This window comes from Pseudophryne corroboree, chromosome 5 (genome assembly GCF_028390025.1).
Source record: "Pseudophryne corroboree isolate aPseCor3 chromosome 5, aPseCor3.hap2, whole genome shotgun sequence".
NCBI lineage: Eukaryota > Metazoa > Chordata > Amphibia > Anura > Myobatrachidae > Pseudophryne > Pseudophryne corroboree.
Window position 1 is genome coordinate 183,406,880 of NC_086448.1, and position 16,765 is coordinate 183,423,644.

The 16,765-nt window shown below is 47.3% G+C and overlaps 2 protein-coding genes across 2 annotated transcripts in view; one reads left to right on the forward strand and one right to left on the reverse strand.

The window, feature by feature from the left end:
• The window catches only part of LOC134927454 (uncharacterized), a 123,395-nt gene that overhangs the window by 50,853 nt on the left and 55,777 nt on the right, over positions 1–16,765 (forward strand). The window lies entirely within an intron of this gene.
• Positions 10,667–16,765, reverse strand: part of VIPR2 (vasoactive intestinal peptide receptor 2) — a 300,614-nt gene continuing 294,515 nt past the window's right edge. Inside the window, exon 13 of the mRNA XM_063921922.1 lies at positions 10,667–11,248. Coding sequence (XP_063777992.1) covers positions 11,075–11,248 — 174 coding nt within the window. The 3' untranslated portion in view covers positions 10,667–11,074. The remainder of the gene's footprint in view (positions 11,249–16,765) is intronic.

A 16,765-nucleotide genomic window follows, 5' to 3' on the forward strand; every position in this document is an offset into this window, starting at 1 on the left:
TGTCGGTAATGTCGTTCAGACCTCTGTAGTCGATGCACGGACGCAGACCACCGTCTTTCTTCTTAACGAAGAAGAAGCCTGCGCCGGCTGGAGAAGAAGATGGTCGGATGAAACCCTTCGCCAGGTTCTCTTTGATGTACTCTTCCATGGAGTGTGTCTCAGGCAGAGACAACGGATAAGTTCGGCCTCGCGGTGGAACCTTCCCTGAAATGAGGTCGATTGGGCAGTCCCATTCTCTATGAGGAGGAAGGATATCAGCAGAGGCTTTACTGAACACGTCCGTGAAGCCTTGATATGGAGGAGGCGGAACATCAGATGACCTGGGGAAGGAAGAACAAACAGGAAGAACTTTGGCTAAACAAGTCTCAGCACAGGAGGGACCCCATGCCAGTATTTGCGTAGTCGTCCAGTCAATTGATGGGTTGTGGAGACGGAGCCATGGAAGGCCTAAAACCACTGGATGTGTGGCTCTTGGAATCACTAAAAAAGAAATATACTCAGAATGAAGAACTCCCACTCTCAGACGAACTGGAAGAGTCCTTAAGGAAATGACTGCGTCAAAAATCTTGCTGCCATCCACGGCAGTCAAAGAGATGGACGAGGACAGTCTCTCGGTGGGTAGGGACCACCGTTTAACATAAGCTTCGGTTATGAAATTCCCAGCTGCTCCGGAATCAAGGAGGGCAATGACGTTCCTGTAACGTTGAGCAATTTGGAGCAACACTAGGAGGTTACAATCATGAGGAGATGGAGAGGAGATCATTACTCCTAGCCGGCCCTCTCCTTGGCGAGCTAGGATCTGGAGTTTCCCGAACGTTTGGGACAGGCGTTGATAGTGTGCGACGGAGCTGCACAGTAGAGACATAGAGACTCGGAGAGGCGTCTTCGGCGCTCAGCGGGAGATAGACGGGAACGACCAATTTGCATAGGCTCATCCTTGGATGGAGATGGTTGACGAGGAGGAGAAGCAGAAGATTTAGGAACGGATGATCTTCCTCGCTCGGTTGCTCTCTCTCTGAACCGTAGATCAACCTTCGTGCATAGTGAAATTAGCTCATCCAACTTAGAAGGCAAGTCTCTGGTAGCTAACTCATCTTTAATGCGTTCTGACAAGCCATGCCAGAATGCAGCATACAGGGCCTCGTCGTTCCAGGCCAGTTCAGATGCCAGGATTTTGAACTGTATAAGATACTGTCCCACAGTACGTGTTCCCTGGCGTAGACGGAGAATCTCAGATGAAGCAGAGGAAACCCGGCCCGGCACGTCGAAGATGCGCCTGAATGATGCTACAAAGTCAGTATAGGAGGACAGCAGGGGATCAGACTTCTCCCATAACGGTGATGCCCAATCAAGGGCTGAGCCACTGAGGAGAGAAATAATATAAGCAACTTTGGTACGGTCACTGGGGAAGTTGCCAGATTGAAGCTCAAAATGGATTTCGCATTGGTTAAGAAATCCCCTGCAGAACCTTGGAGATCCGTCAAATTTTGCTGGCGTTGGAAGATGAAGACGTGGTATGGAAATGGGCAAGGTGGGTGGGGTTACAGCTGGAGTCACTGTGGTGGACGCACCAGACGTGCCAGGTCCACGGAGGGTCGTCTGAATCCCATCCAGCCGAGTAGAGAGATCCTGGAGACAGCGGATGATGTGACCTTGTGCAGCCTCCTGATGTTCGAGTCTGGCTGCCAGTTCTTGCATAGGTCTAGCCGCTTGATCCTGGTCTCTGGCTGGATTCATATGGTCAGTGCTTACTGTCACAACTGAGGGTTTAGGCTGACGGGAGGAAGCCTCAGTTGTAGGGGCTGGAATGAAGTTAAACTTAGATGGTTTAATCAGACCCCTGGACATGTAAGTGTGGAAGGAAACCCGAAGGTGTGACCATGACAAGCAGGTTAAAAGTCAAATGAAAGTTTATTAAACAGACTCCGTATAATCACAACAGCGTTCACAGTCAGTATTAGCAGTGGCAGATAATACAGTTCCTGGATCACTAAACCATAAAAAGGTTTAACAGGGCACTGGTAGGTTGCAGAACGGATGTTATAGTCCTTGGGTAGAATAACCTTACCAGGCCAGGCTGTAGTAGTGGAGACAACCGAGGAACACGCCAGTAGGTGTATGAGATGATGCTGGTAACTGGAATGCACTGTAGGAGTCACTGGACGGAACCAGCCAGATGGTGGAGACACGGAGTTAAAACTGAAAGATGCTAGGGTGCGTGGAAACAGATGAAATGAAGAGTGGTTACCGGTGGTAGTGGATACTGCTGGTAAGTAGACATCCGCTTGGAGAACACCGGCTCTTTAAGGAGGCTGAATTCTGTTGGAAGCAGGTTGCTGGAAACAGATGGGTTAATAGCTGAAAGCTTGGAAGCTGGAAGCAAACGAAGTAATAGCTGAAAGCTGGATCAGTCACAGATGATTGCAAAGTCAGGCTGCACCGCAGGATGGAAAGCAGGTGCGGGTCTCTTTGTGGATGCTGGAGACAGGAGCTGGAACCTGGAGAAACAAGCCACAGGAGAGAGAGACTGGAACAAGGTATGACATTCAAAGCACTGACATCTATCTGGCCCAGACACAGGATACTTATACCTGCTGCTATGCAGGCATTGGCTGGGCAATTATGCAGATTCCAGAGACGGTGGATTGGAGGAATTGGAGCATGTGATCAAATCCAACATGGCTGCGCCCATGCTGGAACCTGGAGGGAAAACTGGTTTGAAATGAAATGTGCAAACATAATGATAATGGCGGCGCCGGCCGCGGAGGACAGGAAACGCCAGATGACAGTTATATGCTGAGACACTTGGAGGGCAGCAGAGGCCGCGGCAGGCATGATACATGATTCTGAGAACCTGCAGCAATAACACAGTAACGGTGGCGGAGGTCGGGGAGGACGGGAGACGCCATGTTGGATTCAAACATGGCGCCGCTGTGGTAGTGTCTCAGAATGACAGGAGGGATGTGCAGAGTGTTGACACAGATGAGATCCGGATTTGGAACGCTGGGCCAGTCTCAGAAGACATCTAAACGGCAGGTAATGGCGTCCAGATACCCGGATCGTGACAGTTACCTTTGGGTAGGTGTGTCACCATGCATGGCTTAGATGGGAGTCCGCTGTCTAATGGGATTATTTCTCTCCATACACCCCCTGTACTACTTACAGTAGGAGCTCTACATTCCGAGAAAATCGAGTTCTTTCTTACACATTGCCCAGCAGTTCCAGTTGTTCTGGGTCACCCTTGGCTGGCCTTTCATAATCCCACCATTGATTGGCGGTCGGGGGAGATTTCACAATGGGGTACTTTTTGTGATAAGGAATGTATCACGTTTCCAGTCAGAGTAGCAGCTATCATTCCAGAACTCATTCCGGTGGAATACCAGGAGTTTGCTGATGTTTTCTCCAAAGGCAATGCGGACATTCTGCCTTCCCATCGGCCTTATGATTGTGCTATTGAGTTAATTCCTGGTGCCGCATTGCCAAAGGGAAGATTATATGCATTATCCGGGCCAGAAACTGCGGCTATGAATGATTATGTAAAGGAGAGCCTTGAGAAAGGATTTATTAGACCATCAAAATCTCCTTTAAGTGCAGGCTTCTTCTTTGTGGAGAAAAAGGATGGCTCGCTTAGACCTTGAATTGATTTTAGAGCCCTGAATAAGATATCAGTTAAAAACACCTATCCTTTGCCGTTGATTTCTGTACTCTTTGATCAGTTACGTTCTGCTGTGATTTTTTTTCTAAAATTGACCTTAGAGGAGCGTACAACCTCATCCGAATTAAATCTGGAGATGAGTGGAAAACGGCCTTTAGTACTCAGTCGGGTCACTACGAATACCTGGTGATGCCGTTCGGCCTGTCCAATGCTCCGGCAGTTTTTCAAGACCTCATTAACGATGTGCTCCGTGACTTCCTAGGGAAATTCGTGGTCGTTTACTTAGACGACATCCTGATTTTTTCTGAATCAATGGAACAACATGTTACCCAGGTGCGTCTGGTTCTTCAAAAGTTACGCGAGAATCATTTATATGCCAAGCTGGAGAAGTGTGAGTTTCATGTCACGGAAGTATCTTTTTTAGGGTACATAATTTCCCCTCAGGGATTTTCCATGGAACCAAAGAAACTCCAGGCCATCCTTAGTTGGGCGCAACCCACCAATTTAAAAGCAATTCAGCGCTTTTTAGGGTTTGCGAATTATTATAGGAGGTTCATTCACTCTTTTTCTGACCTGGTTGCTCCCATTGTAGCTCTGACAAAGAAAGGAGCGGATCCTACCAACTGGTCGCGTGAAGCTGAGTTGTCCTTCCGGGCCTTGAAACAAGCCTTTGTCTCGGCTCCAGTCCTCAGACATCCTAATCCGGAATTGCCCTTTGTGGTGGAGGTTGATGCCTCGGAGGTTGGAGTGGGGGCTATCCTTTCTCAAAAGGATCCGGAGTCTCTGGAGTTACATCCTTGTGCCTTTATGTCCAGGAAATTCTCCTCCACTGAATCCAACTATGACGTTGGTAATCGGGAGTTACTGGCGGTAAAGTGGGCTTTCGAGGAGTGGAGGCATTGGCTGGAGGGAGCAAAACATACTATTTTGGTATTGACTGACCATAAGAACCTGCAATACACTGAATCGGCTAAGCGGCTTAATGCCCGGCAGGCACGTTGGGCATTATTTTTTACGCGTTTCAAATTTATAATCACTTTCAGGCCTGGTTCCAAGAATACTAAGGCTGATGCCCTGTCACGTAGCTTTCTTCCGGTTCACAATAACAATCCTGTTACCCCCATACTTCCATCTTCGGTCATCTGGGCGGGCCTCACACAAGATTTATTTACCCAGTTAAAACAGCTTCAACACCAAGCTCCTAGAATTACTCCTGGTGGTCGTCTTTACGTCCCTGAGTTTTTGAGAGCTACTGTTTTAACGGAATTCCATGATAACAAAGTTTCAGGGCATCCAGGAGTCTCTAAGACATTGGAGTTAGTCTCTCGCTCAGTATGGTGGCCTGGTCTTTCTAAAGACGTCAAGGAATTTGTTTATTCATGTCAGGTTTGTGCACAGCATAAGGTTCCCCGTTCCTTGCCCATCGGGCAACTTATGCCCTTAAATGTTCCTCTCAGGCCGTGGTCTCATATTTCCATGGATTTTGTGGTTGACCTTCCCCTTTCAGCCGGATTCCGAGTCATATGGGTGGTAGTGGACCGTTTTAGTAAAATGGCTCATTTTATTGCTCTTCCCCGATTGCCTTCTGCCCAAGGGTTGGCAGTTTTGTTTATCCGCCATGTATTCAGGCTTCATGGGTTGCCTACTGATATTGTTTCTGATCGGGGTCCACAATTCATCGCACAATTCTGGAAATGTTTTTGTGCCTCATTGAAGATGAAATTGTCGTTAACATCCGGTTACCACCCACAATCCAACGGGCAAACCGAACGAGTTAACCAATCATTGAAACAATATTTGCGCTTGTATTCAGCCAAACTCCAGAATGATTGGTCCGAATTTCTTCCGTTGGCTGAATTTGCTTACAATAATTCTTGTCATTCCTCCACTAAAGAGTCTCCATTCTTTTCAGTTTTTGGTTTTCACCCCAGAGCTAATTCTTTTTTTCATCATTCCTCAGTCTCCTCGCTAACCTTAACCTCCCATCTCAGAGCCATTTGGAAAAAGGTGCACCTTGCTCTCAGAAAAGCGGCCTTTCGAGAGAAGAAATTTTCTGACAGGCTCCGACGTCCTTGCACTTTTAAGGTGGGAGATAGGGTGTGGTTGTCGACTCGCAACATCAGGCTTCGACAATCCTCGGCTAGACTGGGACCCAAATTTATTGGGCCATTTCTTATTATTAAAAGAGTCAACCCAGTTGCCTTTCGGTTACGTTTACCAAGATCTCTCAGGATTGGAAATACGTTTCATTGTTCCCTGTTGAAACAATACGTTTCTTCCAGTAGATTTCCTCGGAAGATCTCTCAGGGTAGATCTCCAGTGGATGTACAGGGACAACAGGAGTTCTTGGTAGAGAAGGTTCTAGATTCCAAATTGTCCCGGGGTCGGCTGTATTTTCTAGTTCACTGGAAAGGCTATGGTCCGGAGGAAAGGTCTTGGGTCCTGGATAAGGATCTTCATGCCCCGAGGCTCAAGAGGGCATTTTTTCGGGAATTTCCTCAGAAACCTGGCTTTAGGGGTTCCTTGACCCCTCCTCAAGGGGGGGTACTGTTAGGCGCCGGGGTCCGCTTGTCTGCGCGGCCCGGCGCCTAGCAACTAGAGACGCCGTGCGCGTACAGCTGCCGGCTCCCTAGCAACGCTAGCCGCCGGGCGCGCTGAGCCGCATGGACCCTAGCAACGGGGACGCCACTGGCGGACCGCGTTCCCCGTTGCTAGGCTTTAGGAAATTAAGACATTCACCTGCTCTCTGGCCGTGCAGCAAGGCAGCTGCACGGCATTTATTCTAATCAGCCTTTAGCAGCTGATTGGAGGACTCCTTGTTAAATACACTCCCAGGGCTTCTCACAGACGCCAGTAATAGCTTCCTGCATGCTGCCTTTGTTTGCTGAGAGTCTGTTTCCAGTCCTGCTGTATCCGGTCATTCCAGTCCTCAGAAGTCCGGTATCCGGGAGTTGTCATCTCATCCCAAGAGGTCGTTTGGTTCCCTGGAGTCCTGACTGATCACCGTTTTATATCCAGTGGTGTTCGTGAGTTGCGGCTCTGCCATGTGTTGCGGCTCAGCCGCTTTACCTTTTATATTTTGTGTTTGGAGCATTTGCGGAGGGTTCCGCTTCCACAAGTCCTCTCTGGTACTCGGCGGTGCCGGGTAGGAGAATTGGACAAGTGGATATTTTGGTTGTCCTTTTCCCTGGCGGTTTCTCCGCACATATTATAGTTTTGAGTTTGCTTAGCCCCTGGCCTGGTTGTTTAGTTAGAGGGCCTCTTGTTATCACCCTGTCTCGGGTTTCCCTTTGTCTCTCATTAAGACCGGGGGGCATCGAAGTTGGGCAGACATAATCCGCCCTTCAAACGCGGCTGCCAAGGGCTCAAGAAACCATAGTCTCGCAGGGGATTTCTGACAACACGGGTGAGACAACAGAATTAGGGCGCAAGGGGCTATTTTCCTGTCCTGCTCCCTTCCCCAGCATTCCGTTCCAGTGCTCCGGTCCTTGCCATAAGATCTCCTCTGACCAGAGTGCTGGAATCATAACAGTTATTTAATAAAGGGTATTGTAACTGAATAACAACGAGCTCTCAAGTTAAGTGCATGAATGTGGTATAAAGTGGTCTATAAATGTGTGTGTGTGTATAATATATATATATATATATATATATATATATATATATATACTGCTCAAAAAAATAAAGGGAACACTAAAATAACACATCCTAAATCTGAATGAATGAAATATTCTTATTAAATACTTTGTTCTTTACATAGTTGAATGTGCTGACAACAAAATCACACAAATATTATCAATGGAAATCAAATTTATTAACCCATGGAGGTCTGGATTTGGAGTCACACTCAAAATTAAAGTGAAAAAACTCACTACAGGCTGATCCAACTTTGATGTAATGTCCATAAAACAAGTCAAAATGAGGCTCAGTAGTGTATGTGGCCGCCACGTGCCTGTATGACCTCCCTACAACGCCTGGGCATGCTCCTGATGATATCCTGAGGGATCTCCTCCCAGACCTGGACTAAAGCATCCGCCAACTCCTGGACAGTCTGTGGTGCAACATGGCGTTGGTGGATGGAGCGAGACATGATGTCCCAGATGTGCTCAATTGGATTCAGGTCTGGGGAACGGGCGGGCCTGTCCATAGCATCAATGCAGGAACTGCTGACACACTCCAGCCACATGAGGTCTAGCATTGTCTTGCATTAGGAGGAACCCAGGGCCAACCGCACCAGCATATGGTCTCACAAGGGGTCTGAGGATCTTATCTCGGTACCTAATGGCCGTCAGGCTACCTCTGGCGAGCACACGGAGGGCTGTGCGGCCCCCCAAAGAAATGCCACCATACACCATTACTGACCCACTGCCAAACTGGTCATGCTGGAGGATGTTGCAGGCAGCAGAACATTCTCCTTGGCATCTCCAGACTCTGTCACGTCTGTCACATGTGCTCAGTGAGAACCTGCTTTCATCTGTGAAGAGCACAGGGCGCCAGTGGCGAATTTGCCAATCTTGGTGTTCTCTGGCAAATGCCAAACGTCCTGCACGGTGTTGGGCTGTAAGCACAACCCCCACCTGTGGACGTCGGGCCCTCATACCACCCTCATGGAGTCTGATTCTGATCGTTTGAGTAGACACATGCACATTTGTGGTTTGCTGGAGGTCATTTTGCAGGGCTCTGGCAGTGCTCCACCTGTTCCTCCTTGCACAGAGGCAGAGGTAGCGGTCCTGCTGCTGGGTTGTTGCCCTCCTACAGCCTCCTCCACGTCTCCTGATGTACTGGCCTGTCTCCTGGTAACGCCTCCATGCCCTGGACACTACGCTGACAGACACAGCAAACCTTCTTGCCACAGCTCGCATTGATGTGCCATCCTGGATGAGCTGCACTACCTAAGCCACTTGTGTGGGTTGTAGACTCCGTCTCATGCTACCACTAGAGTGAAAGCACCACCAGCTTTCAAAAGTGACCAAAACATCAGCCAGAAAGCAAAGGAGCTGAGAAGTGGTCTGTGGTCACCACCTGCAGAACAACTCCTTTATTGGGGATGTCTTGCTAATTGCCTATAATTTCCACCTGTTGTCTATTCCATTTGCACAACAGCATGTAAAAATTGATTGTCAATCAGTGTTGCTTCCTAAGTGGACAGTTTGATTTCACAGAATTGTGATTGACTTGGAGTTACATTGTGTTGTTTAAGTGTTCCCTTAATTTTTTTGAGCAGTGTATATATATATATACTGTATATATATATATATATATATATATATATATAAATAATGTATCATGCTCCTTTCTCACAATGCATGTGCCTTGTGTCCCTGTTGGAAAAATGAGGGGGGCGCCAATTCTCTCTCTGGCACAGGGCACCAAAAAGTCTAGTTATGGCTCTGGCGCAGGTTTCTGCAGAACACGCTGCTCACATGCAGGACTATTCAATTTGGGCACAAACACAGCTGAACACACACTATTAAAAACAAACGCAATGCACCATCGGCAAACACAATTCTCTCAACTATGGTTCTTCGTAAACTTGAGTGTTTGATCTGGAAAAACTCTCACGTATTCCAGCAATGCAGATTGTGTTTAAACTCGGACTAAACATGATTGTTAGTAAATTTACCCCATAGACTCCAATGTGGCATGAACTGATGTGAATAAGTTTGTGGAATAGCAAATAAGTGCACCCAAAATAGCAGCCTCACCACCTGCAATAATGTAAGGTGGTTTCAGTTCTGTTGGCGATTGGCAGTATATAAATAAAGAAATATTACTAATTATTATATTTGACTTTATTTGTCAGTTCTTTTTGTTCTGTAATTGTAAAATACATGTCATGGTTTTAATATTTTTTATTTAAATGTAAGTGTACATTTTTGCTCTTACATGTGAGAACAGATAAATACTGTCTACCAAATGAATGGAAAGTCATGCAGAATCATGATGGCCTGCACAAAGTGAACAGTACAGATTAGATAACTGGTACAGGTTCAGTCTCCCATATGCGAAAAACCGATATCCAAAATATTGCAAAAATCCCCAAAAATTTGAGCACAATTGAGAAAGTGACCCCTCTGCTTTTTGATGGTTCAATGTACACAGACCTTATTTCATGCACAAAATTATTACACACATTGTATTAAATGACCTTCATGTCATACTTACTGATATTTTGTCTGCCCCCTCCGGAAGGAGGCAGCCAGCCCGGCAAGGCTTCAGCATAATGGGGGTGTGGCCATGGGGGTGATGCTTGGGGGCACGTCCGCAAAATTGCATCATCGTGGACTTGCCCCTGCCACACAATGCCGAGATTACAGGTATTGTGAGGCAGGGGGCAGGGCCACGATGACGTGATTCACAGCATATCACGTCATCGTCCCCCCTCTGCTGTGGAAGGTTGTGAGCGACAGCGGGGGTTTGAGGCAGGTGGTGGCGTGCCGCGAGACTAGCCCACTCTTACAAGAGGCCAGGAGCGCCACCCGATTTTCTGGAGCCTCCCGGCCATTCCAGGAGAGTATGCTTCATGTGTATAAGGTATACAGTATATGAAGCATGCATTTTGTGTTTAGACATGGGTCCGATCCTCAAGATATCTCATTATGGTATGCAAATATTCCAAAACATGGAAAAATCCAAAATACTTCTGGTGCCAAACAATTCGGATATGGGAGACTCAACCTGTAGTGCACTATTGAACTGAATTATCCTCCAGTATGATACATGTATATGCAGCCTGTACACACATGTAACAACTATCTTTTAGCTAGTTGGAAATATAAAGCTTTTGTCAGGATATGCATACAGTTATTAGATACAAAATGTCTAAAGCTTCAGAACTCAGTAAATAAATGCATGCAAGCCTTGAAGGTACAGTACACCCTTGTATTTTAACAAAAAAAGGTGAAACTCGCCCTTTTAGTGTAAACAAAATTGCTGGTTTACAAAACTATACTTTTGACATGACAAGCGTAAATTAATATTGCACAACCCAAATAAAAACCCCAATAATAATAATAATAAAATCAGTTTAATTGTTAGATATACATATTTTCGATACATTAGATTTGCTAAATTTTACCCTATATACTGTACATAACACTCAATTATCCACCAGCTCTCCTAGATTCAATACAAACAAACATACTATAATACTCAAATAACCGAATATGTTCCACAAAACATAAAGAAGACACACTATTATAATAAATTAGATGAAAAGAAATGGACGGTAGAAAAAGCCTATAGAGCAGTAAGTGCAAACATGAAGTCAAAAAGTTCATAAAAAAAAGTCCATTGGTCATCAGAGCTGCAATAAACCAGTCACTGTACTGAGTTATTGGATGTCATTTTTAGCTGCGCACAATTTTTTAATAGTCCTTAAGGATGCCATTTTGATCTTCCTGTTTATGCATGCAAGAGTTAAATGATGGAAGTTTCAGTTTGCATAATAGACGGTGCCCTTGAGTTTCGGTGAAACTGAGGTGCACTCTCTGATCCGTTCCGTGAAATAGATAGACTGTGGAGTCGGTAGTCGTGGCTCAGGTATCGGTTCAGATACAGGCTCCCCCATTTTCTTTTTAACTCTCCCTGGACCTGATAGGTGATCAGAAAGCACAGAATTTCATTAATAACAGGAATATACTATAGTGAATTATTATTTATTTGAAGAACAAACATGGTTTGTGATAGTTTCATCACTCCTTTGTTCTAGATTCTATTGTCCACCTGTGCAGATCCTTTAAGTTACATTGTATAAATGTCAGACTGACACTAAAAATACACATATCAAAGCCCATATTATTACAGTAGAATCAGCTCATTTGCAGTGTTCACTTTTGCTGATTTATTTTTTACACAGCTCAAAACAGACAGATCATTTTGGTTACTTTTACGAGTATTTCAGTTGTCACAGTACATTGGGTAACATATATTCTTGTGCTTTCCTTATAAAAAGTGACTAATGGATATGCAGCAAAATGTGTTGAAAATAGTTGAGTGAGATTCTATAACCACCTCCTTCAAGGTGTTGTAATACCAGACCTTCTGTGACCATTAAATCGGATGTGCCTCCATATACATCCAAAATCTACACCCTAATGTTCAAATGGATATATCATGTCCTGTAAAACTCATTTTGTGCAGAGGGTCTGATTCACAGTTGTACAAAAAGCACCATGCAGCTGCAGGACGAAAACATGCTAATGCTGCAGGAGGAGTCTGTAGGCAAAAGACGCTCCCCTCCAGTCTGGAAGATCCGAGTGCTGCGTCCGGAGATGCATCATTGGTTCACTATCTAAGGTTACTCAGAATGGCCGCTTCATCTCCACTACCGAGGCCAGTAATTCTGCACCATAAGACGAAGACACTGGCCTCGGCACTCCCAACAAATCAAAGGGATTTTGGGAAATGGGTCCTGTTTCCGCCACCTCCACGCCAAGATCTGCACATGTGCAGTGAGGCATCTTTGCATTGAGTATGTGTGAATACATATGACATGCCGGCAGATAGGATGCAGGCGGTCATATGACCAACATCGGCAGTGGTGCCGAGAGAGAGGGGGCAGAAGGTGCTAATTACCCGGGCCCAAGTCTGATGGAGGGGCCCAGTGGGGGCCCCGGGCCCCCTCCCCCATACCAGGCAGCAGTTGCAGCTCTTCGCCTCAGCCCAGCATATGCTGTTGTATGTTGGGCTGCAGTGTGGCCAGGGAGGTGATTAAAATAAACTTTTTTCAGTATTTTTCAAAGGTTGTATGGCCACGCCTCCTGTGATAAGGCCAAACCCCCTGAAAAGTACCTGGGCCCAGCCACGCTACCTACTGCCCTGGACATCGGTATCCCAATGCAGAGAATCATGACAGGGGTCGGGCAAGTATGTTTACCCTACCCCCTCGTAACACTTTCTTTCCACAGCCCAATGCTACTGGTTGAGGCGCTGCTGCTGCTGTCCCTCTGCTTCACTATAGGCTGTCTTCCGAGAACAGCCTATAGTGAAGCAGAGAGACAGCAGCAGCAGCGCCTCCACCAATAACACAGCTCTGCTGCGCCTCCCTCCTCCACCTCCCTCCTTCTCTTCTGCCAGGGATCTCTGCCAGATGAGAGGGTAAGTATAATTCTTTCTTTCTTTCTTTCTTTCTTTCTTTCTTTCTTTCTTTCTTTCTTTCTTTCTTTCTTTCTTTCTTTCTTTCTTTCTTTCTATGTTCTTTCTGTCTGTCTGTCTGTCTGTCTGCCTGTCTGCCTGTCTGCCTGTCTGTCTTTCTTTCTTTCTGTCTTTCTTTCCATGTGCAAAAAGGGGGACTGTCTGCCGCAATGTGTAAAAAGGGGGAATCTGCCTGCCGCAATGTGTAAAAAGGGGGAATCTGCCTGCCGTAATGTGTAAAAAGGGGGAATCTGCCTGCCGTAAAGTGTAAAAAGGGGGAATCTGCCTGCCGTAATGTGTAAAAAGGGGGAATCTGCCTGCCGCAATGTGTAAAAAGGGGGAATCTGCCTGCCGTAATGTGTAAAAAGGGGGAATCTTTGCTGCAATGTGTAAAAAGGGGGAATCTGCCTGCCGCAATGTGTAAAAAGGGGGAATCTGCCTGACGTAATGTGTAAAACGGGGGAATCTGTATGCCGTGATGTGTAAAAAGGGGACGCTGTCTGCCGCAATGTGTAAAAAGGGGGAATCTGCCTGCCGTAATGTGTAAAAATGGGGACGCTGTCTGCCGTAATGTGTAACAAGGGCACGCTGTCTGCCGTAATGTGTAAAAAGGGGACGCTGTCTGCCATTATGTGTAAAAAGGGGACGCTGTCTGCCGTTATGTGTAAAAAGGGCACGCTGTCTGCCGTTATGTGTAAAAAGTGTACGCTGTCTGCCATTATGTGTAACAAGGGCACGCTGTCTGCCGTTATGTGTAAAAAGTGTACGCTGTCTGCCGTTATGTGTAACAAGTGCACGCTGTCTGCTACTATGTGTAAAAAGGACACGCTGTCTGCCGTTATGTGTAAAAAGGGGGACGCTGTCTGCGTAATTCGTAAAAAGGGGACGCTGTCTGCTGTAATGTGTAAAAAGAGGAATCTGCCCGCCGTAAGGTGTAAAAGGGTCTCTACCTGGTGTAGTGGTGCTACTGTGTGGCGTAATTTGAACTTTGGAGACTACTGTGCACCGTTTTATGAATTTGTATTATTTTGTGGCCACATCCCTTCCCCACGAAGCCACGTCACTATGTATTTTTGCGCACGCCTACGGCACGCACTGACCCTGTTTTGCATGCAGGGGTGGGGCTCCAATGCCGTTTCTTGCACACAGTGCTAAAATGTCTAGTTACGGCACTGTTGCTAGGTATCCATTTCTCTGGCAGTGAGCAGGTCCCCGTCACCAGATCCTCTCCAGGGGTGAGGGGGTGGACTTGGATGGGATGGGGCGCGGGGGATGTGGGGGCAAAGCATTTTGTCGCACCTGGGCCCACCACTCGCTAGTTCCGCCACTGCACCCAAGCAACATGCTCCAGTCGCGGCCACTGGCAGCAGGAGAACCGTGGCTTCCTGCAGACCAGCGCCAGGCACCCGCGATCAGGCCACCCAGTGCTGAGGCCACCCCAGCAGGCCTTGGAGAATGAGGAGCAAGGAGTGACCATCCTGGCATTGAGGTAGTTGAGGTAGCGTGTGGGGGCCATAGTGCGGCACTGGGGTGAGATTTTAGCAGGCACATAGAGAAAAGGGGACAGGGCCATTGGAAAATAAAGGTTAAAAAGCCAGAAAAACACAGAGAGAAAGACAGAAAGGAATGCTGTAGAGAAACAGAATAAGTGAAAATTAACAAGAAAGAAACATACACAGAATAAATGCAGTAAAGGAGTACACAATACTTCCCTGATCCTTATCAACTGACAGAAAATTCTGTAAGATGGCTGCCAACAATCACCCTAAAAATGGCCCTGACCTCATAACCCCTTCCTTATAGGCCTACTATACTTCATCCCATCTACATATGAATGGATACTATTCTGTGGCAATGCCCCTTCCCCATGAAGCCATGTCCCTATATTTTTGAATTGTGTCTTTGGCGCGCACTGCCCCTGTTCTGAATGGAGGGGGGCGTAAAGGAAATGTGCGCCATGGACTCTACAAGGTCCTGCTGCCATCCCCTCCCGCAGCCTTACCCTAACCCTCTTAGGTGGTGCCTAAACCTAAAAACCCCCTCCCCACAGCCTAACTCTAACCTTTCCTTCCAGAGGCATTTTAAAAGAGGAGGGGACAGGGTCGGACTGGCCCACAGTGGTACAGGGGAAACCACCGGTGGGCCCCACTGCCTGAGGGCCCACTGCTTTCCTCTAGGGATCAGATTCCAGACTGTGCACTTCTATTATACATGGTAGATATGTTGCATTACACGGCACAAGACTATTGTGCATTTCAAGCCTCTGTGGAGGCTGGCCACACACCCTTTGTAGGCTGGCCACACGCCTAAGTATGGGCCCCTATCACTGCATTCCCCCGGTGGGCCCTTCATACCCTAGTCCAACACTGGGAGGGGACCCGCGTGCAGTCTCCGTCATGGGCCCCTTCCTCTCCGGCAGCAGTAGACTCTGGCATAATGTCGCTGGACTCCAGAGGGGTAATTATAATATATGTGTACAGTGTATGCAGTGTGGGCCCCCCTGGATCCAAGGGCCCATGTGCGCCGCACACACTGCACCCATTATAGAAACGCCTATGCTTCCTTCCCCGTTCCTTAAACCTCCCCGGGAGTGTCTAACCCTAACCCCCCCTTCCCGCAGCCTAGCCTTAACCCTCCCTGGTGGTGCCTAACCCTAACCCCCCTCCCTGCAGCCTAACCCTCTTTTTCCCGCAGCCTAATCCTAACCCTCCCCCGCAACCTAAACTCCCACCCCACACACACAATTATTACTGAGATTGGGACTCCGGCATTTCGATCGATGTTGGGATGCCGTCATTGACGGTATTTCAATTGCCGGGATCCCGAATGCCAGTATCCGGCACGGATCCCAGTTTGCGTACATCTCTGAATTACACTTACAGTCAGATGCATTGTTTTGGACATACTGGGGTAAATTTACTAAGATTCGTGTTTTCCCGTTTGAGGTCAAAGTTCAATCACGAATGACATCGAAAGTGTAAATATGCAACTTTTTGAATTGATTACGACTAATTTACTAAGCTGCCGTATTCTGCATTTTCGGGTTTTCCGATGTCGATGTCATTAGTTTTTTTTGGCAGTGTTTTACGTGAGTGACTTGTAAAACACTGCCGACTTTAATACAATGAATCTCGGCCGGATCTGAGAGATCCATGCTGGGCTTCATTGTGCACTTTGTTAAAAAAAAAAAAAAAGTTTAAATGTAAAAAAAAAATTGCGTGGGGTCCCCCCTCCTAAGGCAAACCAGCCTCGGGCTCTTTGAGCCGATCCTGGTTGCAGAAATAGGGGAAAAAAATGGACAGGGGTTCCCCCATATTTAAGCAACCAGCATCGGGCTCTGCGCCTGGTCCTGGTTCCAAAAATACGGGGGACAAAAAGAGTAGGGGTCCCCCGTATTTTTGAAACCAGCACCGGGCTCCACTAGCTGGACAGATAATGCCACAGCCGGGGGTCACTTTTATACAGTGCCTTGCGGCCGTGGCATCAAATATCCAACTAGTCACCCCTGGCCGGGGTACCCTGGGGGAGTGGGGACCCCTTCAATCAAGGGGTCCCCCCCCCAGCCACCCAAGGGCCAGGGGTGAAGCCCGAGGCTGTCCCCCCCATCCAATGGGCTGCGGATGGGGGGCTGATAGCCTTTGTGATAAGTGTTTGATATTGTTTTTAGTAGCAGTACTACAAGGCCCAGCAAGCCTCCCCCACAAGCTGGTACTTGGAGAACCACAAGTACCAGCATGCGGCGGAAAAATGGGCCCGCTGGTACCTGTAGTACTACTACTAAAAAAATACCCCAATAAAGACATTACACACACACCGCTGACCTGAAAGTTCCCACCATTGGTTACAATGGAGCGCATAGGCGCTACATTGTAACACTGCCGTGTGCCGCCTGTCAGACAGTACAGGAGCACATAGCCGATCAGGAGGGTGCCACAACGTGGCGCTCGCTGATTGGCTGAAGAAACCCACTTAGAC